This window comes from Podarcis filfolensis (genome assembly GCF_964270895.1).
Source record: "Podarcis filfolensis genome assembly, chromosome: 2".
NCBI lineage: Eukaryota > Metazoa > Chordata > Lepidosauria > Squamata > Lacertidae > Podarcis > Podarcis filfolensis.
The window spans coordinates 7,542,366-7,570,015 of NC_139605.1; the positions used below are offsets into that span (position 1 = coordinate 7,542,366).

Here is a 27,650-nt window from a genome sequence, read left to right on the forward strand (position 1 = left end):
ATGGGGATGAGGGACCAACTCCCTTCTCTTGCGGGGGCCCAATTAGTGCCATTGCCTTCTGTTAAGAGTTTGGGTGTAATCCTTGACGCCTCCCTTTCCATGGAGGCGCAAGTTACAGCAACAGCCAAGGCGACATTTTTCCACCTTCGCCGCATCAAGCAGTTGGCCCCTTACCTTTCCCGCCCCGACCTGGCCACAGTGATCCATGCGACGGTCATCTCCAGGCTTGACTACTGTAATTCGCTCTACGCGGGGCTGCCCTTAAAGCTGTCCCAGAAACTCCAGCGGGTACAGAATGCTGCAGCGAGGCTCCTCACGGGGTCTCTGCCATGGGAGCATATTCACCCAGTGCTTTTCAAGCTGCACTGGCTCCCGGTGGAGTACAGGGTCAGATTTAAGGTGCTGGTTTTGACCTTTAAAGCCCTTCACGGCCTAGGACCCTTGTACCTACGGGACCGCCTCTCCTGGTATGCCCCACGGAGAGACTCAAGGTCCATAAATAACAACACCCTAGTGGTCCCAGGCCCTAAGGAAGTTAGATTGGCCTCAACCAGAGCCAGGGCCTTTTCAACTCTGGCTCCAGCCTGGTGGAACGCTCTGCCTCATGAGACCAGGGCCCTGCAGGATCTGATTTCTTTCCGCAGGGCCTGTAAGACAGAGTTGTTCCGCCTGGCCTTTGGCTTGGAGCCAATTTGATTCCCTCCCTCCCTCTCTTTCTTTTTTCTTTTCCTTCTCCTCCTGCGATGAGGCTACATTTTAATATTTTAATGTTCCATTATTTTAATGTTGTATTTTATTTTTGTTTTTAAGTTGTAATCATTCATCTTGTTTTTATTATTGCTTGTAAGCCGCTCTGAGCCCGGCCTTTGCTGGGGAGGGCGGGGTATAAATAAAAAATTATTATTATTATTATTATTATTATTATTATTATTATTATATAATGCAATAAAAAACCCAAACAAAGTTAATGTGTAAAAAGAGCAAAAGAATCAAAAAGAAAAGAGGAGAGACGCACCCACACTATCTTAATCTTTAATTCATAAATAGGCTTTTCTGACTTTATTTCATAGTAAAATAAACACCCGCCTCTTCTTTTAGTTTCTGCTTCCCATCTCTCTGCAGACACTAAAAGCCTCCCCTAAGCTCACGCGAGATCTCCTCACCGAGCCCAGCGAGCATCCATGATCCAGGTTCAGCCACGCTGTAAGAAAAAGAGAGAGCCGACAGGAAGCGGGGATTTTTCAAAAGCAGCTGCTCGTGACGTCGTTTCCGGCAAGGGAGTCGCATTCGAAACAGAAAGCTACGGGTCGAGATCCTCTCTAGGAATCCAGGCTCTGTTCCCAAGGCGACTCCTGGGAGGTGGGAAGGGGAGTTGAGCGCTCCGCCCCCTGGGCATTTGCTCAGTTCAAAGCTGATTTAGGAAATATATATAATACAGTGAGGGGGGAAAGTATTTGATCCCCTGCTAAATTTGCCCGTTTGCCCTCTGAGGAAGAAATGACCAGTCCATAATTTTAATGGTAGGTTTGTTGTATCTGTGAGAGACAGAATAACAACAGGAAAACCCCCAGAAACCCAGAAGACAATAGTCAGAGATGTGCATTATAATGAGTGAAATAAGTGTTTGATCCCTTTGCAAAAGATGACTTAGTACTTGCTGGCAAAAGCCTTGTTGGCAATTACAGAGGTCAGACGTTTCTTGTAGGTGGCCACCAGGTTTGCACACATCTCAGGAGGTGTTTTGTGCCCCTCCAATAAACCGATATAGATATAGATATAGATATAGATTATTTCCAGTTTCAGCAACTGGGAAGTTGCAGTCTTCCAGATGTTGTTGGACTCCCAAAGTCCCTTCATCCCTTAGCACTGGCTGTGCAACATCTGGAGAGCACAGGCTCCCTGTCCCGGGCGTATGTGATGCCCTGCAGATGTTGCTGCTCTCCAAAAACCCCTCAGCCAAGCCCTGCTGAGGATCAAGGGGAACAGAAGTTGTGGCTCAAAGATATCAAAAAAGACCCACAGAGAAGCTAGCTCAAAGGTACAAGAATGTGTTATGAGAATTTTAAGGTCTCAGATATAGAATAAATAATCATAAATGCACACATATCTAAATATATGAACCATGTGTCTGAAATAGTATGGGAGAGCAGTCCTGAAGCCATTTTGACTCTCCCAATGACCTTAAATATTCCTCTGCAATAAGGGAGGCAAAGGGGGAAAGCCTTCCTATTGTCTTTTTGCTTGCAAATCCTGTATTAAGGGCGTATTGGTGTATGAAAAGGGTGAGCCTGTGAGCTGGATTCAGGAGCTAAAGTATTAACCATCACAAAAGAATGGCCAGGCTGCCCAGGTAAAGCAATGAGTGACTATTTTCAGCTATCCTGGCAGGCAGGACTTCTGCTGTAGACTGCCTCCTTCTGTGATGTATGTATGATGGGGTTTTTTCGGGGGGGGTCTTGGGCTACAGGGTGGGCAATTTCAAAAGTCTGTATAAGGGCTTGGACAGCATTGTTCTGGGTTCTCCTACCTCTTGCATGTGGTGAGTGGGGACCATGTTGCAACAGTTCCTTGAATAAAGATCAGGCTTACTACAGTTGGCCTCTGTTATTTTCTTCTACCGATGGGGAAACCCACTTAAGGACTCTATACAGGCTCTGAAATACCCCATAAGGGAAAGGGAGCAGTTTTTCTTATAACAAATGGCAGAAAGTGAGGAGGAATTGAACAACCTTTTACTGAGGGTGAAAGAGGAGAGCGCAAAATATGGTCTGAAGCTCAACATCAAAAAAAACGAAATTCATGGCCAATGGTCCCATCACCTCCTGGCAAATAGAAGGGGAAGAAATGGAGGCAGTGAGAGATTTTACTTTCTTGGGCTCCGTGATCACTGCAGATGGTGACAGCAGCCATGAAATTAAAAGACGCCTGCTTCTTGGGAGAAAAGCAATGACAAACCTAGACAGCATCTTAAAAAGCAGAGACATCACCTTGCCAAGAAAGGTCCGTATAGTTAAAGCTATGGTTTTCCCAGTAGTGATGTATGGAAGTGAGAGCTGGACCATAAAGAAGGCTGATCGCCGAAGAATTGATGCTTTTGAATTATGGTGCTGGAGGAGACTCTTGAGAGTCCCGTGGACTGCAAGAAGATCAAACCTCTCCATTCTTAAGGAAATCAGCCCTGAGTGATCACTGGAAGGTCAGATCCTGAAGCTGAGGCTCCAATACTTTGGCCACCTCATGAGAAGAGAAGACTCCCTGGAAAAGACTCTGATGTTCGGAAAGATGGAGGGCACAAGGAGAAGGGGACGACAGAGGACGAGATGGTTGGACAGTGTTCTTGAAGCGACCAGCATGAGTTTGACCAAACTGCAGGAGGCAGTGGAAGACAGAAGTGCCTGGCGTGCTCTGGTCCATGGGGTCACGAAGAGTCAGACACGACTAAACAACTAAGGTTGGTACAAAGGTTGGAAATGTAAGGACTGTGAGGGGACATTCTGACATATGGGGTGGACCTGCAGGAAGACAAAGGCCTGCCTTCCTTGTAGGTTTTTAAAAGTGGCAAGTCAGGATTTTAAAATCTTATAAATGTATAGATCTCTATATAACTTCAAATTAGATTCTGAGCATGGGCATGGGAGATGTCAGAGGAGTACAGTCATACGCTGCTCGCGCATGCGCAAACGGTCAAAATGACGTCACGCGTAGTCTTGGAAGTGGCAAAACACGAACCGTGCATGCGCAGACACGCAGTCGCGTCTTACGTTCTGTTCAGGATGTGAACGGGACTCCGGAACGGATCCTGTTCACATCCTGAGGTACCACTGTATAAAAATATGCATGGTTGTGGACTTTCCTTGCTTGGAGGTTTCTGAGCAGAGGTTGGATGCCCATCTGTCATAGATGCTTCAGCTGAGATTCCTGCATTGCAGGGGGTTGGACTAGATGACCCTTGAGGTCCCTTCCAACTCTATGATTTGGTGATTCTATGAGAACTACAATTCCCAACAGCCCTTGCTGACCCAGAAAACTCCCTGATTGGCATTCAATTGAATAAGAGAGCTAGTGTGGCGTAATTGTTCGAATTAGGGCAAGATCCTGTCTCTCCCTCCCTTGCAACTATCCATGGCTGTCAACGTTTCCCTTTTCTTGCGAGGAATCCTATTCGGAATAAGGGAATTTCCCTTTTAAAAAAGGAAAACATTGACAGCTATGAACTATCCATTGGGTGACGCTGCCTGTCCAACTGGGCTAAACAAATCCATTCATGTGGGGTATGTGGGGGTGATTTATATCAGCACCATTGCTGATTCCCAGCAAACCATTTTCTTACATCCTTCATCCTTTTTTTTAAGTCTCAAGAAGACACTATAGGAAAGCTGAGCAAGAAAACAATGTGAAGTTATTCTTCGTATTGAAATGAAAACAAAACCTCAGCAGTTTCTTTTCAGTTCCGATGGTTTCTCCCTGCCAAAGTTTCCACTTCCTCAAGACTACAATTCCCAGCAAGCTCCCTGAAAACTCCATACAAATGACCTGCAGCTGGTTCCCATTTTAATGAGCAAATGAGAAAGGAGCTATAGGAGGAGGAAGAAGGAAAGTCATGACTGCCTCTCTTGGAACGGCTGGTTTGCCCCTAGGAAGAGCTCCCTGGAGAACAGGATTCACCCAGGAAGGCGCTCCAAATTTGGGTTCTTGCTTCTGCCTTTCCCTTCCTGATGTTTAACTCATTGGGGGCTCCTTTGAATGTATTTCACTTCTTGGAGTGGGTGCTGCTTTGGGGCCCTCTGTTGACGCTGGAGACGGATCTTGGTGAGTTAACAAAAGGAGGAAATTTGTGCCCCAGTGGAAGCCCAGGTGGTGAGGGAAGCTTTTTGTCCTTTGAATTCTGGATCACTGAAGATGGGCAGAATTGTCCTTCCAACATTAAGATGTCATAAGGTGTGAAACCATAAGCTTTCAAACTGTAATGCTGTGACATGTAGGGACACATGTTTGTTGTTTAGTCATTTAGTCGTGTCCAACTCTTCATGACCCCATGGACCAGAGCACGCCAGGCACTCCTGTCTTCCACTGCCTCCTGCAGTTTGGTCAAACTCATGCTGGTCGCTTCGAGAACACTATCCAACCATCTCGTCCTCTGTCGTCCCCTTCTCCTTGTGCCCTCCATCTTTCCCAACATCAGGGTCTTTTCCAGGGAGTCTTCTCTTCTCATGAGGTGGCCAAAGTATTGGAGCCTCAGCTTCATGTTTACCTGAGAGTAAGTCCCACTGAACACAAGAGAGTTTGGTTTCTCTTTATTTTCCATTTGTTTTATTTACTCCATATACATTTGTGTTGTATGCAATGGCAAAAAAACCACCTGATTTTGTATCAAGGCATTTTCATATCTTTAGCATCCCCTGGACAGTGGGCTGTAGCCATTATGAGTTCTACTCAGAGCCAAACCATTGAAAATAATGCATGTCACTAACAGGGCAGATCTTTACCAGACATTTAAAACACATTACTTCCCCCAAAGATTCCTGGGAACTGTAGTTGGTTTAGAGTGCTGGGGATTGTAGCTCTGTGATAAGGAAACTACAGTTCCCAGGATTCTTGGGGAGGTAGTCATGTGCTTTAAATATATTGTTACACAGCACTCCATATTTACACATATATGCAACCTGGAGGGGCTATTATTATTATTATTATTATTATTATTATTATTAATTACTTTTACCCCATCCATCTGGCCAGGTCTCCCCAGCCACACTGGGCGGCTCCCAATAGAATATTAAAAACTTCCCTAAACAGGGCAACCTTCAGATGTCTTCTAAAAGTCAGATAGTTGTTTATTTCCTTGATATCTGATGGAAGGGCATTCCACACGGCAGGCGCCACTACCAAGAAGGCCCTCTGCCTGGTTCCCTGTAACCTCACTTCTTGCAGGGTGGGAACCGCCAGAAGGCCTTTGGAGCTCTTCAACCAGGCCGAATCAACCCTGGCGATCAATGGGGTGACAGATGTTGCAGCCAGATCACCCTCACATAGTTCAACCAGTCCTTTGGTTGATCAGCACACTTGGCCTTTTAACTGTATTTGTAGGAAGGGGTTATTGATTTTTATTATCATTTTTATTATGTATTTTGTGTTCTCATTTTGTATTTTTTTGTTGTGAACCACCCTGTGCTCTTCAGATGAAGGGTGTTATACAAATTTAATAAATTATTATCATCATCATCATCATCATTAGACTATTGGTCCACCTAGCTCAGAACTGTTTACATTCACTGGAAGGGTTCTACAGGATTTTAGGTACAGAAATTTCCCCAGCCCCACCTGGAGATGCCGGGGATTGAACTTGAAACCTTCTGTATGCAAAGCATACCATATTGCAGGCAAGTCCAACTCCCAAGAGACTGCGATCTACTCCCAGTATAAAAAAAAACCTTGCAGCGATCTGCTTTGTTTTGGGAAGGATGACCCAGAGTTGATGAGCTTTGGGGGGCGGGGAGCCAGAGTTTGTGAGCTTTTGGGGGGGATCGGCCTAGAACAGCTTCGCGATCAGCAAGTAGATCGCGACCGACCTGTTGGACATGACTGCCATACTGGAAGTCCTTATTAGGTCTGATTCTCTCAGGCAACTCCCTACTTTCCCCTTGGATTACCACACCAGCCCATATGTTAACTCTCAGCTTGTGTTGTTTTTTCAGAGGAAAGTCATGGAAGAGAGCAAACCCAGAAGTTCCCCGTTAGAAGCTGGGGTGGAGGAGACAGGAGAAGTCTTCCAGGACCTCGAGGTGAGACCCTTTCACTGTGTTGTTTTATAGAATCATAGAAACATACAATCGAAAGGGACACAAGGCTCATCTCATCCAACCCCCTGCAATGCAGGAACCTCAGCTAAAGCATCCATGGCAGGTAGACATAATGGGATAAGGCAATGAGATCTCTCCTAACTTTACAACCAAGAAGGCGAAGCTGCAAGCCCGGATCTTTCTCTCCGGTGAGGCCAATGGACCACGAAGGTCACTGTGTAGGAGAGGGTAAAGTCCTTGCGTCTTGCAATATCGCTCTGCCCTAAAACTCTTTCTCCCAAGTGACTGAAAAGGCCACATTCCTACTAAGAGTCTCATCCTCTACCGACTGAGCTACCGTATTTTTCTGTGTATAAGATGCCCCGTGTTTAAGACAACCCCTATTTTTTTAATCCAAAAATTAAGAAAGCAATATTTTAAACAACAGACAGAACAAGATTGATATTCTATTGAATATTCAAAGCACCAGCACCCCCTGGTGTGGCAACCCCTATGAGTGCCTGGGGCGGCGGCAAGGGGGTGCATGTGCAGGGACAGATCACCAAAAGTTCTTTTGGTGGGAGGAAATCGCCTAAGCCAGACCCGGCAGCCGATGGAAGCTGTATTTTTTTAAACCACTGTGCATCCACCATCCCTGTATAAGACAACCCCCAATTATTGACTTTTTTTAAGCAAAAAACATTGTCTTATACATGGAAAAATACGGTATATTGACTCCCTAGTTCCTCATACATCAGTGGCATCAGCTGATGGGTGGATGGGCATGGTTTGGGGAAAACAGCCTGGTGGGATGTTGATGATGGTGATAAATTATTTATACCCCGCCTATTTGGCTGAGTTTCTCTAGTCTCTCTGGGCGGCTCCAAACAGAATATTAAAAACACGCTAAAACATCAAACATTAAAAACTTGCTTAAAAAGGTCAGCCTTCAGATGTCTTCTAAAAGTCAGAAAGTTGTTTATTTCCTTGACATCTGATGGGAGGGTGTTCCACAGGGAGGGAGGGCACCACCACCGAGAAGGCCCTCTGCCTGGTTCCCTGTAACTTCACTTTTCGCAAGGAGGGAACGGCTAGAAGACCCTCGGAGCTGGACCTTAGTGTCCAGGCTGAACGATGGAGGTGGAGACACTCCTTCAGGGTGCGTAGCCCGGAGCTCTCCTCCTGCCCTGTCCCAGTTGAACAGCCTGCAAGCCAGGCTGATTTGGAGGCTTCTCTGTGACCTCCAGAAGAAGCTCCACAAAGACTTCTAGATTCCTTGGGTGAAATCTAGCCCTGGTTTTGCTCTCTTGCTAAGGCAATTGGAGTATGAAGATAGGGTGGTGAAACGTAGGATGAAGCCTTCACATCCAGTAATGCTTATCTATCCTTAAAATGGTCCACCATTGGTATTTCAGATACAGTCAGAGGTGGTGGTTCCAAGTTCATCCACAGCATGCCAAGCTGCCCCCACAGTGGTGGTCTGGCAACCTTGGCTGACACCCAAGAGGGAAGACGGCAGAGGTGAGACCAGCCTGATAGGTAAGGGCAGGAGGGAGATGGCTTCTTTGTTCCTGAGTTATAAGATGCTCTGTGATTCCAACAGCAGTATATATGTATAAAAAGGTAAAGGGACCCCTGACCATTAGGTCCAGTCATGGCCGACTCTGGGGTTGCGGCGCTCATCTCGCTTTACTGGCCGAGGGAGCCGGCATACAGCTTCCGGATCATGTGGCCAGCATGACTAAGCCGCTTCTGGTGAACCAGAGCAGCGCACGGAAACGCTGTTTACCTTCTCGCCGGAGCTTCTACTTGCACTTTGACGTGCTTTTGAACTGCTAGGTGGGCAGGAGCAGGGACTGAGCAACAGGAGCTCACCCCATTGCGGGGATTCGAACTGCCGACCTTCTGATCGGCAAGCCCTAGGCTCTGTGGTTTAACCCATAGCGCCACCCATGTCCCTAGTATATATGTATACTACTAGTGGTCAAAATTGTGGAAACCTTTTAGAAAAAGTGTATTTCTGAGGTTTGATGGCTCACAACACCACCTTTTTTGTAGTAATACCATAAAATTATATGTCAATGGAAAGATAATTTAACAAAGAATGTAATGCAACAAAGTTTGTTCAATTATCTATATTCTATCAAAAGGTATAGCCAAATAACCAGAAAAAAGGAAGCACAACTTGCTTAGGTTGATATGCAGTAACTTTGTTGCATTACATTCTTCATTACATGATCTTTCCATTGATAAATAATAATATGGTATTACTCCCCCAAAAAGTGGTGTCATGAGCCATCAGACCTCAGAAATATACTTTCCCCAAAAGGTTTCCACTATTGTATATATGGATGGAAGAATCAGTCAATTTCACTTCTTTCAGTTCTTCATTTTTCCAATCTTAAATTCAGTCCCCCACATTTCCCACAAAACTCTCCAGGAATCTGGGGAGTTGGGGTATTCAGTGATGATGCATCTATTTTCTTTAGGTATGTTCTGTAAGGCAGTAACCATATTAGAAATGTGGTTCAGTGAGTCATTGGTGAGTTTCACCCCCATAGCTTGGGGGCAAGGAAGATAACAATTTAAATTCAGAATCCCAGCTATGCGTGAAGAGGACAGCTAGGGGATCCATCTCACTCACTGAGAGGGTTTCTCCAGGAGAATGATAATATCAGTAGAGGGCCATCTTTACTCGGGGTGCAAGGGGTGCGACGCACCCAGGCACCAAATTCTGGGGGGCCACCTACGCTCTTAACTGTCTATCTCAGGGATAGGCAACCTAAGGCCCGGGGGCCAGATGCAGCCCAATCACCTTCTAAAACTGGCCCGCAGACGGTCTGGGAATCAGCATGTTTTTACATGAGTAGAATGTGTCCTTTTATTTAAAATGCATCTCTGGGTTATTTGTGGTGCATAGGAATTCATTCATTGCCGCCACCGGCCCCCCCCCCCATATAGTCCGGCCCACCACATGGTCTGAGGGACAGTGGACTGGCCCACGGCTGAGAAAGGTTGCTGACCCCGGATCTACCTGTTACGAAATAATAAATAATTTTGATCAAGCTAGAAAACGAAATACATATATACCTAGGTACAGTGGTACCTCGGGTTACATACGCTTCAGGTTACATACGCTTCAGGTTACAGACTCTGCTAACCCAGAAATAGTGCTTCAGGTTAATAACTTTGCTTGAGGATAAGAACAGAAATCGCGCTCCGACGGCACGGCAGCAGCAGGAGGCCCCATTAGCTAAAGTGGTGCTTCAGGTTAAGAACAGTTTCAGGTTAAGTACGGACCTCCGGAACAAATTAAGTACTTAACCTGAGGTACCACTGTATTACCGAAATGTATACCTACTGTTTCACTAAAGGATTTTCGACTTTACCAAAGATGTGCTGCGCTAGCAGCGGCGCTTGTCATTCACAATGGTGGCGCTTGTCAGACTTGGGGGCGCTGGGCAGATCTTTGCAGAACATATGCTAAAGACTCCCCAGTATCAGTATGTGGAATAGTGAGTTTAAATAAAGGAAATGGCACCCAAACACATTTAGTGGGTTTCCTACTGAAGTTTCTGCTTCTCAGGTTGAGTCCTATCGGGCTTTATATTATTATTCTTACAGATGGCATGCAGTTGACTGAAACTGAGGGAGAACCACACAGCACATTTGGACCTCAGGATGAAGAGATGAGTGAAAACCTGACATTGCAAGATGGACGAAGGAGGCTAGGGGGAAGCCCCATAGCGGAGAGGGGAGAAGGTGCTTCTCTTTCTCCAACACTCATTGGACAGCAAAACCCATTCAAATGTTCCAAGTGCAAAGAGAGTTTTTATTCAAAGTTTGATCTTCTTATACATCAAAGAATCTGCACAGCAGAGACACCCTTTAAATGTGTCTTGTGTGAGAAAGGTTTCAGAGAGAGTTCAAGCTTTAGTTGCCACCTGAAAACTCACACTGAGGAGAGACCTTTCAAATGCCGTAAATGTGGGGAGACCTTCAAGCTGGGTTCACAACTTATTCTGCATCGAAGAACCCACACTGCTGAGAGGCTTTATGAATGCTCAGAGTGTGGATGGAGATTCAGATCCAGCAATTTCCTTAAAGCTCATCAGAGGAGCCATACAGGGGAGTAGCCAGACTGTGGCACAAGCTATGCTTCTCAGTCAAGACTTGTATAAATATAAACCAACCTCCCCAAAAAGAAACGTTTTGTATGGGTGTCAAATGAGTTTCCATTTTGACACAAGCCTTGCAATACTTTGAGTAATCCATAAGGTGGAGGGAGCCACAGAAAATACCAGAGTGTAGCAAGATCTGTGAAGATAGCTCAAATACATGAGTGTAAGAGAGGCAGCCAATGGAATAACTGTTTAGAATGTGGAAAGGTTGTGCATGCCTTATTTCACACTGAAGAATGCACAGAGGGTAAATATTGTCAACGGGACATCTTAGTACTTGTACGTGAGCAGATGGGGACCTGCCTTGAGTGCCCTGGGAAGGCAATTAAATGCAACATTGTGCATGCTTACCTTCTGCGGAACTCCCTGCCTCAGTTTTTATGGATCTTGGTTGGTTTTAATTCTTTTAGTGGAAGGATTTTAACCAAGTCTAGTTGCTCATTTAGTTTCCTATGGGAGGAATCAAACTCAAAATAAAAAGCTAGGCATGGCTATAGGAAGTTAACTCCACACAGAAGAGAGAGCTGTTCCAAAACCTTCTGTTTCTCCATTCTTAAATTGACATTTATGTTATTCCCATAAACATTTCTCTTTTGGAAATACATGTTTTATCTGGGAATTGCTTCTGTAAATATCAGAATGCCTTTGCCAATAAAATTTGTTACGTTTTTCTTCTGTTTCTATATGTGATACATTTGTCACTTTAAGGCTGCCATGTTAAACATCCTGTAAGTATATGTTGGTGCATTGTTTAAGATATTTAACTACTGCTATTCTGGCAAACCTTTACAATGTGGTTTACATGAAGATACTAAACAACATGTTTCAATCTAAGCTTTGCAATGTCTTGGCCAAGACAAGCTAGCTGGGGAAAGTCTAGACCTCTCTTATTTCCTCACGGCCAGGTGGTTCTGGAATAGCTCCATGGTGCTGTTGGCTGGGGAAGTGGAGGTCTCAGCTGGAGCACAGAATTGAGACTGCCGAGTAGTGTGGCATTTGAAACCCATTTAGCACAACACCTGTGTTAACATGCCGTGAACAAGGATGTTCATAACATGGAATCAAACTTAGGGCCTGTTCCGTGTTTCCTTCTCGGTCACAAAGTCAGTCAGTCAGTCAGTCAGTCACAAACAAAGTGTGAGTTCAGCATGGTAATGTGTGGTTGTCATACGTTTGGAATTTCCCAGACATAGCCGGGATTCAGCCATAGGAAACAGTGTCTGGGTGGAAATCCCTGAGAAAATCTGGACATAGAATCATAGAATCATAGAGTTGGAAGAGACCACAAGGGCCATCGAGTCCAACCCCCTGCCAAGCAGGAAACACTGACATATGGTTGTCAAGCCTCTGCTTAAAGACCTCCAAAGAAGGAGACTCCACCACACTCCTTGGCAGCAAATTCCACTGTCAAACAGCTCTTACTGTCAGGAAGTTCTTCCTAATGTTTAGGTGGAATCTTCTTTCTTGTAGTTTGGATCCATTGCTCCGTGTCCGCTTCTCTGGAGCAGCAGAAAACAACCTTTCTCCCTCCTCTATGTGACATCCTTTTATATATTTGAACATGGCTATCATATCACCCCTTAACCTCCTCTTCTCCAGGCTAAACATGCCCAGCTCCCTTAGCCGTTCCTCATAAGGCATCGTTTCCAGGCCTTTGACCATTTTGGTTGCCCTCCTCTGGACACGTTCCAGTTTGTCAGTGTCCTTCTTGAACTGTGGTGCCCAGAACTGGACACAGTACTCCAGGTGAGGTCTGACCAGAGCAGAATACAGTGGCACTATTACTTCCCTTGATCTAGATGCTATACTCCTATTGATGCAGCCCAGAATTGCATTGGCTTTTTTAGCTGCCGCGTCACACTGTTGGCTCATGTCAAGTCTGTGGTCAACCAAGACTCCTAGATCCTTTTCACATGTAGTGCTCTCAAGCCAGGTGTCACCCATCTTGTATTTGTGCCTCTCATTTTTTTTGCAACCCATATGGCATATGGCATATGACATATGACATATGGCAACCCATATGACATATGGCAACCCATGTCAGAAGTGTAGATTTTAGTGAATTTCCTGAAAAATAGCCCCATTTGGGGGGGGTGTTGTTGTTGCAAAAAGCAAAACAAAAACACAACAACTTTGGGCAAGGCTAAAAAAAGCTCAACAACTTTTGTGTCCAGATTTTGAAATATAGCAACCCTACAATAATGATACTCTCCTGCTTTTGTCCCCCTGTGGGAAGCCTATTTAATCTTGCAATCACTTCCCACAGTCACCAGTCACACCACGGCGCAGCATGGGCGGAGGCCATGGGGCGGTTGCTGCCTCAATACAGCTATGCGCTTGCTTCACTGGGCTCAGCTCAAAATGGCTTCTACAGGTGAACCAGGAAGTGACCTCTCCAGACAATGGAATTACTCTTCTTTTCATATCTGTGTCACTGCGATCTCCTGGTTGACGTGGACGCCGTTAGGCAGCTGAATGCGCATGCATGCTCCATCTGTTTCCCTCCCACCCACCGCTCTAGGCAGACCCGGATGCTAGCAACCTACGCTACGCCACTGCAGCCACATGCCCAAAGCATGATTTCAGCACAATTAACATTCCTAGCTATGGTGGCTATGCTCTGGAAGCAGTATATGTGTTAAGTTGGGGGCGAACATATCAGACGACACAGCGATTCTTCCAAAGCAGCTCTTTATTTCTAAGCTGGAACAGAACTGACTGAGGAGCTCAGTCAGCCTGCTTATATAGAGCTCCAGAACAATGTAACTGTTGCCATTTTCTAAAACTATCCAATCACTGAACGTCATTTTCGATCCTTCATTTGCATACAAACTATCCAATCACTGAACGTCACTTTCGATCCTTCATTTGCATAACTATCTACAGTATCCCCCTGCTGGCCCAGGGTGAGAGCTTCAGTACATAACAATATGTTTCTGAGTACCAGCTTCTGGTAGCTGAAGGAGAGGAGAGTCCTCTTGAGTTCAGGTCTTACTTGCAGGATTCCTGTTGGGAAAATAAGTTGCGTCACTGAGAACAGGATGAGGGACTAGACAGGTCAGTGGCCAGATCCAGCAGGCTCTTCGCATGTTCTTTGGTCTGTGTTCTCCACAAACAGTTATGCAGAGATGTACCTCCTTGGCAACAAGAGGCAACATGGAGCCCTCATCACTCGGAATTTTTATTAATTTTTTTGTTTTACAATTTAGAATATTCATTTATACAACCTTCCTTAAAATATCAGTGTCTTCCCTTCTCCTCTTTCTGTGGTTCATTTTACATAGCATAAATCCCTGCATATTTTATATAAACTAAACCATTCGGTATTTGTTATGTACTGAGTTGAATAGGATCCAAAATGCAGGAGTCTGATTGGTCCTAGAACAATGCAGCAGTATGATTGGTCTGCAGGAGCCACCCAATCCAGCTCCAGATGGAAGTGAATCCACAACCTGATTGGCCTACAGGAGAATTCCCGAATTAGCCAATCACGTGCAGCCCATTGTGTAAATAATGTATATAAAGCAGATACTTTGGGAAAACATTCATTCCTCCTCACCACTATGAACTGAATAAAGAGCATGAAATCCACTCTCGACTCTGAGTATATTTCAGTATTCCATTATTACTTCCATCAAAACTTATTTACACGGTTGAATTTATCTTAATGCTGCCAACGTTTTCAAATACACTCAATTTCCCCCCACACACATATATTCAATAAACATTCTCCAATTTTCTTTAAACAAATGTTCTTGTTGATCTCTTATTCTATATGTTAAGTCTGCAAGCTGCACATATTCCATCACTTTAAGTTGCCATTCTTCTTTAGCTGGGACCTCGCTCGTTTTCCATTTTTGGGCTAACAAAACACAGCCACAGTCATTGCATACATAAATAACCTTTTTTGACACCTTGGAATTTCCGTCTGAATTATCCCCAACAAGAAGGACTCTGTTTTGGGGGGAAAGTACTTATAAACATCCCCCCCCAATTCATTGTAAATTATTACCCAATACTCTTTTACCCTCATTGCATCTCCAACACTTTTCTGATTCAGTCTTATACATCTTAGCAAGCCTACTTGGAGTTAAATGCCATCATTGAATGACTCTGAATTCTTGATAGACCCATTCATGTAGGATACAGGTGCTTCCCTTTTGATGCTAGCCATTCCTATATTGCATGATAGCAAATTCTGTATTTCTACACTGCACATATCATAAAACACCAATGTGGTAGACAATGCTAAATACACCATTTAAAAAAACTATAGAGGCAACTGTTCAGGCATACCAACTAGAATAAAATCTATTGTGGGGGCCAAAGCAACCTCAGCCCCTAGGAGTACTTTTAGCTCAGTATACGTTTGCCACGTCAATCTGTTTTGAGAATTTGTTTTGAGACGGAGCAATACTACTCATTGTAGCACATCCTGTGTTACAGAATTCTGTGCTGCAAAAAGTTTTGGTGGCCACTGGCTTAAACAGCTTCAAAGGGGGGTTATTTAAATTCCTGGAGGATAGGAGGTATTAACCTTAACAGCTCAATAGTACCACCATTTATAGTGGGATGTGGGTGGCACTGTGGTCTAAACCACTGAGCCTCTGGGCTTGCCAATCAGAAGGTTGGCGGTTCGAATCCCTGCGATGGGGTGAGCTCCCGTTGCTCGGTCCCAGCTCCTGCCAGCCTAGCAGTTCGAAAGCATGTCAAAAGTGCAAGTAGACAAATAGGTACCGCTCCTGTGGGAAGGTAAACGGTGTTTCTGTGCGCTGCTCTGGTCTCATGACCCGGAAAAACTGTCTGTGGACAAATGCCGGCTCCCTTGGTCAGTAGAAGAAAAAGAAGAGGAGGAGGAGTTTGGATTTGATATCCCTCTTTATCACTACCCTAAGGAGTCTCAAAGCAGCTAACATTCTCCTTTCCCTTCCTACCCCACAACAAACACTCTGTGAGGTGAGTGGGGCTGAGAGACTTCAGAGAAGTGTGACTAGCCCAAGGTCACCCAGCAGCTGCATGTGGAGGAGCGGTTCACCAGATTACAAGTCTACTGCTCTTTTTAAAAAAAATAATATTTATTAACAGTTTAAAGACTATAAAAGAAAGAAAAAGAATTCAACAAAACAATACAATACAATACAAAAACAAAAACACTATGTAACACTGACACTAAAACATTGAATTAACAAAACACAAGAAACACAATTTAAAACACATCCATAATTTCAGTATCTTATCTTTCATTCACTTATTTCCACGACCTTCTCACACCTCCCTTTTTGTATTCCACTTCAATTAACTGTTTCAGCAATTCCTTTCCATCTTCCTCAGTTTTCTGTCCTGTAATTTATCTTAACATTCTAACCTTATTTTTTCCCTTTAATACATTAAAAATCTATTTGTACTTAATTCATTATAACCTTTCTGCTAAAGCCATATAACTTCATTTCAACATTTTTCTAACATTCATTAATTTTACAGTATTTCTGTAAATAATCTTTGAATTTTTTCCAGTCTTCTTCCACCGACTCTTCTCCCTGGTCTCGGATTCTGCCAGTCATTTCCGCCAGTTCCATGTAGTCCATCAACTTCATCTGCCACAAGTCTACTGCTCTTAACCACTACACCACACTGGCTCTCAGTAAAGCGAGATGAGCGCCACAACCCCAGAGTCGTTCACAAGTGGACTTAACTGTCAGGGGTACTTTACCTTTACTTTTTTTTACCACCATTTATAAGGGCCCTCAATTTTTCAATAGCAGATGCTAAAGACATGCAGTATGTCTTGTGTTTGGGATGCTAAACCTGATGGATTTCATATTTTCTTTTTCTTTTTTAATGTTCCTATGTTGGCAATATATGAAAATAAATTCAATTTTAAGTTTTAAAAAAGAACAGGAAGGCTATAACTCAAAGCACAAGAGGAGAGAGTCTTTCTCAGTTGCCATGTTGCTCTTCTTGGATCAGTTTTCCTCTCTATGAACTTCATTTCCCAGCAGCCATTGCAAATACCTCAGAAACAATCAGCAGCTGTTCTCATTTACCTGAGCATATGCACAGCTGGGGGAGAATGAGTCTGGGATGCAAGAGGCGAGTCATAAATTCAGCACCACGTGTCTAGAGCTCAAGAGAAAACATCATGAGATCCTGTAGGAGAAGCTTAACATAGAGTTCCCATTTCTGCTCTGCTTCCTGGGCGCTGACATCCTAGCTTTTAATCTTCCACCCCCAGAGTGAGTGCTGCATTGGGGCTGGATAGTAGACCCATTTTCCTTTCTACTTTCCTGGGTGAGTTGAAGGGATTCTTTCATTTCTTCAGAGGAGAATGGAAGCTGAATCTGGGAGGTGCCTAGTGGTGGGAGTGGAATTTGGTGAGGAAAGTGTTGTTGCAACAGGCAACAGACTTCGGTTCATACCCACTATATTGAGAAGAAAAACCACTAAGCTCTGCCCTAAATTGTGGTAGATCTTAATTACTGCTGGTTGCTTGCAAACTGTATAGAAAAAATACATGCAGACATAGATAGGGTTCATGGTGTGTTCATGGGATACATGGGACACGGGGGGTGCTGTGGTCTAAACCACTGAGCCTCTTGGGCTTGATGATCGGAAGGTCGGTGGTTCGAATCCCCCACAATGGGGTGAGTTCCCGTTGCTCTGTCCCAGCTCCTGCCAACTTAGTAGTTTGAAAGCATGCCAGTGCTAGTAGATAAATAGGTACCGCTGTGTGGAAAGGTAAACAGACTTTCCATGCGCTCCGCTTTCCATCACGGTGTTCCATTGTGCCAGAAGCGGTTTAGTCCAGCTGGCCACATGACCTGGAAAGTTGTCTGTGGACAAACGCCGGCTCCCTCGGCCTGAAAGCGAGATGAGCGCCACAACCCCATAGTTGCCTTTGACTGGACTTAACCGTCCTGGATTCCTTTACCTCCCCCGCCCCCACAATGGTTTAGCATTTGGAGGAAGCCTGTTTCACATGAGGCCCTTTCTCATAATGCTCTAGGTGTGGGAATCTCCCTAATATCTTTGGTGTCTCTGCTACATATCCCATATTCTCTTACAGAGTTGGGAGACCTGTATCTGTGACCCATGGGGGACCAAGTCCACATGCAACCTGAAATGGATCGAGCTCTGGATGACATTGATGAAGTGATACACCAGGAACTCCTTAATGAAGTGATACACTCTTTACAGGTGAAATAATCAAGAACTAAAGGCCAATGGCCCATCTAGTCCAGCATCCTGGTCTCCCAGTGGCCCAACAGGGGCAAATAACATCTGGGTACAAGAGCCCTCTCCTCTTCTGTGGTCTCACAACACTTGTACTAAGATAAAAATACTACCTCTTAAGTGTGGAAGTAGGGGATAGCCATCATGGCTAGTAGTCATTGATAGACTTCTCCATGAATATTTTCAAGCCATCCAAGTTGGTGGCCGTTTAGTTCACAATCGCAATGTGCCGCCAGGGTGGGGGGGGGGCAGGGGTTGAGTTCCCTGTCCCTCTTGTGCTTGAGAAGGGGATGTGCAGGCCACAATAGATTAGATGAGGTTGCCTCTTCCATATGGTCTGCCTAGTCTTCAGCCTATTCTTCAGCAAGGGACGCCACATGTGATGTATTCAGGGTCTGGCGGTCCTGGGGAGCCCTGGGGGCGCCCGTCTCAAAATAGCTGCTATGGTGGGTGGGACAAGCAAGAACTTTGAGGGGGTGTTAATATTGTGAGCCCCTCCATCAGAGGCGCAGGATGTGTAAATAAACCATCTATCATCAAGATACCACAGTCTCAGCTGTCCCTCATTCTGAGGAAACCAAACCCTCAGTAAGTGCCTGGAACCCCTTGAATACCACACTACTGTGAGATGGGGTAGTGTGTAATAAATGGGCATACTTTAAATGTGTGGGGTGTAAACAAACACAGCCCTAAATTCTCACTTGCAGAGGGAGGGTGAAATATGAAGATGATGGGGGCAGTTGCTCCAGCTTGAACAATAGGTTCCTATTAAAATGATTCCTTTCTTTTGTCTCTGGAGATATTGGAGGTGAGGGAGGCAGCTGCAAATTTCTTCACTGGAGGCCAGGCTCCATCTTCAGTTGAGCAGAGGCAGTTGCAGAATGAAACCCAGGAGGAAGATGATGATGATGATTGGGAGGTGGCTGCAAATTTCCTCATTGCAGGCCAGGCTCCATCTTCAGTTGAGCAGAGGCAGCTGCAGAATGAAACCCAGGAGGAAGATGATGGTGATGATGGGGAGGTGGATGCAAATTTCCTCACTGCAGGCCAGGCTCCATCCTCAGTTGAGCAGAGGCAGCTGCAGAATGAAACCCAGGAGGAAGATGATGGTGATGATGGGGAGGCGGATGCAAATTTCCTCACTGCAGGCCAGGCTCCATCCTCAGTTGAGCAGAGGCAGCTGCAGAATGAAACCCAGGAGGAAGATGATGGTGATGATGGGGAGGCGGATGCAAATTTCCTCACTGCAGGCCAGGCTCCATCCTCAGTTGAGCAGAGGCAGCTGCAGAATGAAACCCAGGAGGAACAGGATGATGGGGAGGGCAGGATTTGGGGTAAGTTCAGACTCCCCCTATTCTGCTTTATGTGCCAAACCCACCCACCCCTTTGCCCTTCCCCCACACCTGACTAAAGGCCCTCCTTTTATTGCTCACCCTCTTGCATATGCTTCCCCAGCTCACCTGGGCTGGCCAGCTGTTCCACATGCTTCGGTTGGCATGGCCACCTACTGGTCACCACATGAACTGCAGGGCGTGATAATACCCTACATTCTTATTTATCTAGGAAGGGAAGAAAACCAGGAATTGTGCCAATGCATTCACAATAAGTGATTTTGTTTCATAAGAAAATAAATCCCTGTCCCATTAATATTCCCTTCAATCTCTTAAGCTCTTGCTTTAGAGGAAAGGAAAGATATGCTGGTCAAGGGGTCTTTCAGCAGCATATTCTAACCAGTGGCGTAGCGTGGGTTGTCAGCACCCGGGGCAAGGCAAGTAATTTGCGCCCCCTAACCCATGGATTTGCGCCCCCTAATCCGTGGATTTGCGCCCCCTAATCCTAACCCCCAGATGTTGCACCCGGTGCGGCCGGCCCCCCCCAGCACCCCCCACGCTATGCCACTGATTCTAACAGACAGAGGGGAAATAAATAACTCTCACTATAGGAGACTAAACATTTGAATGAATGAAATGACACCACAACACATTTAGGGGAGAGCCAAAGGAAGGCTTTCCTTCTCCTTTGCTGACCCATAAAGTATTTCTCGCCTTTATTTCAGCAGGTGATACGCAGGTAACTGAGAAAGAAGGTGAATGTTGTGCGGTATCATCAATGGGACCTGAGCACAAAGAGATGAACGAGAATGTTATACAGGAAACTCAGGTGGAAGAGAGACCCTATCAATGTAGCCAATGTAGAAAAAGCTTCAAACACAGGTCGAACCTTTATCGACACCAAAGAGGTCACACAGGAAAGACCCCCTATATATGTAAGCGGTGTGGGAAAAGCTTTAAGCGCAACTCGTCCCTTATTGAGCATGAAAGAATTCACACGGGAGAGAAGCCCTATAAATGTGAGGTGTGTGATAAAAGCTTCAGGTACAAGCGAAACCTTGCCCTACACCAAGTAACCCACACTAAAGAGAAGCCTTATAAATGCTCAGAATGCGGGCAGAGCTTTGGCCTAAAGAGAAGCTTGAAAGTACACCAGAGAACCCACATAGGGGAGAAGCCATACAAATGCTCAGGATGTGGCAAGTGTTACACTACTCAGTCCAACCTGAAGATCCATCAAAGAATCCACACAAAAGAAGAGACATATAAATGCTTGGAATGTGAACAGAGCTTCAGATTTTCCACACAGCTCACCGGACACCAGAGTACCCACACAGCAGATAAACCATTCAGGTGCTCAGAGTGTGGTAAGGATTTTGATTGTAAATCGAACCTTAATAGTCACACAAGAATCCACACCAAAGAGAATGTGCATTTATAAGGCGGCTGCAAATTTCCTCACTGCAGGCCAGGCTCCATCTTCAGTTGAGCAGAGGCAGCTGCAGAATGAAACCCAGGAGGAAGAGGATGATGGGGAGGGCAGGATTTGGGGTAAGTTCAGACTCCCCCTATCCTGCTATATGTGCCAAACCCACCCACCCCTTTGCCCTTCCCCCACACCTGACTAAAGCCCTCCTTTTATTTCTCACCCCCTTGCATATGCTTCCCCAGCTCACCTGGGCTGGCCAGCTGTTCCACATGCTTCGGTTGGCATGGCCACCTACTGGTCACCACATGAACTGCAGAGCGTGACAATACCTTACATTCTTATTTATCTCAGAAGGGAAGAAAACCAGGAATTGTGCCAATGCATTCACAATAAGTGATTTTGTTTCATAAGAAAATGAATCCCTGTCCCAGGTTATACAAGCACTTGTATCCTAATTGTTCTGCCAGAGCATGCAAACCAGCAAACACATCAAATTTCAGCAGTATACTGTTGTTTAATTCCAGTAAACTAATTCTGAAGCCATTAATATTCCCTTCACTCTCTTAAACTCCTGCTTTAGGGGAAAAGAAAAATCTGCTGGTCAAGGTGTCTTTCGGCAGCATATTCTAACACACAAAGGGGAAATAAATAAGTCACACTATGGGAGACAAGAAGAAGAAGAAGAGTTTGGATTTGATATCCCGCCTTTCACTCCCTTTAAGGAGTCTCAAAGCGGCTAGCATTCTCCTTTCCCTTTCTCCCCCACAACAAACACTCTGTGAGGTGAGTGGGGCTGAGAGACTTCAGAGAAGTGTGACTGGCCCAAGGTCACCCAGCAGCTGCAGGTGGAGGAGCGGAGACGCAAACCCGGTTCCCCAGATTACGTGACTACCGCTCTTAACCACTACACCACATTGGCTCTCAAACAATTTTAATGAATTCAATGACACCACAACACATTTAGGGGAAAGCCTAAGGACGGCTTGCTTCTCCTTTGCTGTCCCATAAAGTATTTCTCGCCTTTATTTCAGCAGGTGATACGCAGGTAACTCAGAAAGAAGGACAATGTTGTGCGGTATCATCAGTGGAGCCTGAGCACAAAGAGATGAACGAGAATGTTATACAGGAAACTCAGGTGGAAGAGAGACCCTACCAATGCAGGCAATGTGGAAAAAGCTTCAAATACAAGTCAAAACTTCATCGACACCAAATAGTTCACACAGGAGAGACCCCCTATATATGCAAGCAGTGTGGGAAAAGCTATAAAAACAAGACGTCCCTTATTAGCCATGAGAGAAGTCACACGGGAGAGAAGGCCTATAAATGTGAGGTGTGTGATAAAAGCTTCAGGTACAAGCCAAACCTTGCCCTACACCAACTCAAGACCCATGGACTACATAGGGTTGCCTCTTCCATATTGTTTTGTCTAGCCCTCAACAAAGGATTCCACATGTCTTCAGTGTCTGAAGGTCCTGGAGAGCGCTGGGGGTGCCCGCCTCAAAATAGCTGCTATGGCGGGTTGGAGAAGCAAGGCCCTTTGGGGGGGGGCATTAATGCTGTGAACCCCTCCATCGGAGCTCAGGTTGCATAGATGTGTAAATAAACCATTTATTATCAAGATGCCACTGTCTCAGCTATCCCTCATTCTGAGGAAACCGAGCCCTTGGTAGGCGCATGGAACCCCTGGGAATACCGCACCACTTGGAGATTGGGTGTGTGTGCAATAAATGGGCACACCTTAAATGTGTGGTATGAACAAACACAGCCCTCATTTCTCAATTGCAGAGGGTGAGTGAAAAAGATGGTGTGGACTGTTGCTCCAGCTATTGAAAGGATTCCTTTCTGCTGTTTCAGTTGCAACCGGAGGAGAAGGAAGAGGAGGCTGCAAATCTCCCTGATGCAGACCAGGCTCCAGTTTTAGTTGAGCAGAGGCAGCTGCAGAAGGAAAACAAGGAGAATGAGGAGGGCAGGATTGTAGGCAAGTTCCGTCTTCCCCTACCCCTTTGCCCTCCCCCCCCCTTTGACTAAAGCCCTACCGTTTATATCTCACCTCTTTGCATATCCCCTCCCCCTGCAGTTCACCTGGGTCAGCCACCTGTTCCTCATGCTTTGGTTGGCATGGCCACCTACTGGTTACCACATGAACTGCAGAGCGTGAAAATACCTTCCATTCTTATGTACGGTATCTAGGGAGGCAAGATAATCTGGAATTGTGCCAATGCATTCAGAATACCTGATTATCTTCCATAAGAAAATAAAACCCTGTCTTGGGTTAGACAAGGACGTGGATCCTAATTGTTCCACCAGAGCACGCAAACCAACAAACACATCAAACTTCAGCAGTATAAAAAAGGTAAAGGGACCCCTTACCATTAGGTCCAGTCATGACCGATTCTGGGGTTGCGGCGCTCATCTCGCTTTATTGGCCGAGGGAGCTGGCGTACAGCTTCCAGGTCATGGGGCCAGCTTGACTTCTGGCGAACCAGAGCAGAGCACGGAAACGCCGTTTACCTTACCGCCAGAGCGGTGCCTATTTATCTACTTGCACTTTGGCGTGCTTTCGAACTAGTAGGTTGGCAGGAGCAGGGACTGAGCAACAGGAGCTCACCCCATCGCAGGGATTCAAACCGCTGACCTTCTGATCGGCAAGGCCTAGGCTCTGTGGTTTAACCCACAGTGCCACCCGCATATACTGTTATTTAATTCCAGTAAACTACCGGTCATTCTTAAACCATTAACATTCCCTTCAATCTCTTAAACTCCTGCTTTAGAGGAAAGGAAAGATCTGCTGGGCAAAGTGTCTTTCAGCAGCATATTCTAACAGACATAGGGGGAAATAAATAACTTGCACTATTGGAGATAGCCAATTTCAATGAATGAAATGACACTTTTAGTGGAGAGCCAACGGAAGCTTTCCTTCTCCTCTGGAGTCCCATCAAGACTTTCTCCCCTTGATTTCAGCAGATGATATGCAGGTAACTGAGAATGAAGGAGAACATTGTGCGATGATCTCAACCGGGCCTGAGCACAAAGAGATGAACGAGAATGTTATGCAGAGAACTCAGGTGGAAGAGAGACCCTATCAATGCAGCCGATGTGGAAAAAGCTTCAAACACAAGCCGAACCTTTATGCACACCAAAGAGTTCACACAGGAGAGGCCCCCTATTTGTGTATGTGGTGTGGGAAAAGCTATAAGACCAGCTCATCCCTTGTTCTGCATGAAAGAAGTCACACGGGAGAGAAGCCCTATAAATGTGAGGAATGTGGAAGAAGCTTCAGTCGTAAGTCAGTCCTTGCCAAACACCAAGTAACCCACACTAAAGAGAAGCCTTATCAATGCTCAGAATGCGGGAAGAGCTTCAGACAAAAGTTCAGCTTGAAAGTACACCAGAGAACCCACACAGGGGAGAGGACATACAAATGCTCAGAATGTGGCAAGAGTTACCTTACTCAACCCAACCTTACGGTGCATCAAAGAATCCACACGGAAGAGAAGCCTTATAAATGCTCAGAATGTGGGCAGAGCTTCAATCAAAAGAGCAATTTGAAAGTACACCAGAGAACCCATGAAGTGGAGAAAACGTACAAACACTCAAAATGCGACAAGGACTTTACTTCTCCGTTTGATCTCATTAAACATAACAGGATGCACATTGAAGAAGGACCTCACAAATGCTCAGAATGCGGAGAGAGCTTCAGGTGCAGCACATCCCTTAGGGAACATCAGAGAATTCATAGAGGAGAGGAGCCAGATTTTGGCCTGAGCCATGCTTCTGAACCAAGTCTTGTTGAACAAAATGTAACCCGCCCTGAAAAGAAATGTTTCGTATGTTCCATTTGTTCTAGAACATTTGAGTGCAGCGGAAGCCTTGGGTTACATCAACTGATGCATAAATAGGAGACATCGCAGAGCTTCTCAGGCTGCAGCAAAACCCTTTTTAAAATATCCAATTAATCAGCACAAGACAATTCCCACTAAATAACCCACAAGTGTGGGGAAAACTTTTATGATAGTGCACTCATTTCACGTCGGTTTAATCAGCACAAGACAGCAATGGAGAGGCAGAGAGATCTTGCAAATGCTTCTGTTTCTCCATTCTTCTACTTCAGTGTATTACTCCAATCACTGGTACTTCTTTTTAAATGCATGTTTTACTTGGCACTTGCTTCTGTAAGTATTTTAATGTGTTTCCTGTATTCACGAATAAAGTTTGTAGGTTTTTACTCCTTTTGCTTCTCTTTTTATTACTCTTGCTCCCTGTCGAGGTTGCAGTTTTAAACATACTGCTGTGGTTATGAAATAATTTGTTTAATAAACAGCTTTCCTCATTGCACATGGTTGTGGAAGCTCTGGCTTGTAATGCAATCTGTCTTCCCCAAGCCAGTCCTACTTTTCTTTTTTTTAAAAAAGTTCATATGTGGACAATATATAAAAATTAAATTTAAATGTTAAAAAACAACAGGTAAAGGTAAAGGGACCCCTGACCATTAGGTGCAGTCGTGACCGACTCTGGGGTTGCGGCGTTCATCTCGCTTTACTGGCCGAGGGAGCAGGCGTACAGCTTCTGGTTCATGTGGCCAGCATGACGAAGCCGCTTCTGGCAAACCAGAGCAGCGCACGGAAACGCTGTTTACCTTCCCGCCGGAGCGGTACCTATTTATCTACTTGCACTTTGACGTGATTTCGAACTGCTAGGTGGGCGGGAGCTGGGACCGAACAACGGGAGCTCACCCCATTGCAGGGATTCAAACCGCGACCTTCTGATCGGCAAGTCCTAGGCTCTGTGGTTTAACCCACAGCGCCACCAGTGTCCCTTTAAAAACAAAACATAACAGGAAGGCTATAAATCAAAGTGCAGGAGGGGAAAGAGGGAATCTTGGACTCTCAGCTGCCTGGTTGTTGGTCTTAGGTCAGTTTTCCTCCCTGTGAACTTCATTTCCCAGCAGCCTTTGCAAAACTTTCTGAAATTACCAGCAGCTGGCCCTATTTACCTGAGCATGTGCACAGCTGGGGGAGAATAAGTCTGGGATGCAGCAGGCGAGTCATAATGCAGCACCACCTGTGTAAAGCTCAAGAGAAAATATCATGGGATCCTGTAGGAGAAGCTTATCGTAGATTTCCCATTTCTGCTCTGCTTCCTGGGAGCTGACATCCTAGTTTTTAGTATTTCAGCCCTGCAGTGGTGTTTTGGGGCTGAATTGTAGACCTACTTTCCTGGGTGAGCTAAAGGAATTCTTTCATTTCTCCAGAGAAAAAGAGAAGCTGAACAAGTGAGTTGCCTGATGGTGGGGATGCAAATTGGTGAGGAAAGGGTTGTTGCAACAGGCAACAGACTTTAGTTCATACGCACTATACTGAAAAGAAAAAGCCACGAAGGGGGTGAATGTATCCGGGAATGTGAGATCAGTAGTGAGGAGGGGTTTTCCAATTTAGTTTGAGTTTCCTTTTCTTCTTGCTCGATCATTTTCAGAAAAGGAGCTTTGGCACTCAATGTTTCCATCACTAGATGTGCCCTTGAAGCAGGAATAGCCCTAATTTTTTTAGGCTGCACTTTGGGGCAGCTGGAGCTCAAAGTCCCTGCCAGGAAGTAGGGCCATCCTTTGGAGTAGGTGTGCTTTGCCGGTGTAAAAAATGACCACATTCACGTCATCCTTTAAAAGGTACCTCTTTAAACAGTCCTGGCTTCCTGCAAAGAATACGGGGAGCTGTACCTTGATAAAAGTACAGGAGACTTCCGCAATTCCTTTCACAGAACTGCAGTTTCCAGCGTGGTTTAACAATCAGTCCCCCTTCCCAGAGAACTCTGTGCATTGTAGCTGTGTGAGGAGAATAGCAGGAGTCTCTTCACAACCCTCTGCGCTCTTACCAAACTAGAGCTCCCCGAGTTCTTTGGGGGAAACCAGGACTGTATAAAGTGGTATTCTACTGTTTTAAGATGGATGGTGGGAATGTGGCTAAACAGGAACCATTCTTGGCAAGCTAACATGATCCAGAACTTGCTCACACTACTTCTCCTATGTCTTCCACTTGTCTCGTGCTTTATACGCTTGGGTCTGATGAGTTTTTTGTTTCACTTTTCTTGGGGAAACCCATTATTTACCGCTGAATCAGAACGAATGGGGTTTGTTGCGATTCACTGTTAAACAGCCAGGTTTTCCCAGGAAAAACAGGAGGGTAAATGAAAACCCTTCCACGCTGATGCCCAGAAAAGAAAGGTCCATCAGAAGTGTGTAAGAGCCCTTATTTGGAGCTGAAGTTTTGATGGACTAGAGAAGCCCCTTCATCATTTACAGGGACTGCAGGGATATGCAGACAGAGGGTGTATTGGACCTTTGGTCCTCTGGATGTTACTGAATTACAACTCCCATCAGCCCGAGCCAGGGATGGTGGGTGTTGTAGTCCAGCACCATCCAGGGGGCCCAAAACTTCCACCGCACCCAGCGTTTATTTCATTCGTTCATTTTAATAACTTATATACCACTTGCTGTTGTTGTTTATTCATGTCCGACTCTTCATGACCCCCTGGACCAGAGCACACCAGGCACTCCTGTCTTCCACTGCCTCCCGCAGTTTAGTCAAACTCATGCTGGTAGCTTCGAGAACACTGTCCAACCATCTTGTCCTCTGTCGTCCCCTTCTCCTTGTGCCCTCCATCTTTCCCAACATCAGGGTCTTTTCCAGGGAGTCTTCTCTTCTCATGA

The 27,650-nt window shown here is 45.4% G+C and overlaps 1 protein-coding gene across 1 annotated transcript; it reads left to right on the forward strand.

Annotated features, from left to right (window-relative positions):
* The first annotated feature begins 1,443 nt into the window (after positions 1-1,443).
* On the forward strand, positions 1,444-11,480 carry LOC310752696 (uncharacterized protein). The gene is made up of 4 exons (XM_083593608.1): positions 1,444-1,520; positions 6,693-6,779; positions 8,192-8,315; positions 10,401-11,480. Exons 1-4 carry the CDS (start codon positions 1,518-1,520, stop codon positions 10,910-10,912), a joined length of 726 nt encoding a protein of 241 aa, XP_083449734.1. The 5' UTR covers positions 1,444-1,517; the 3' UTR covers positions 10,913-11,480.
* The last annotated feature ends 16,170 nt before the right edge of the window (positions 11,481-27,650 follow it).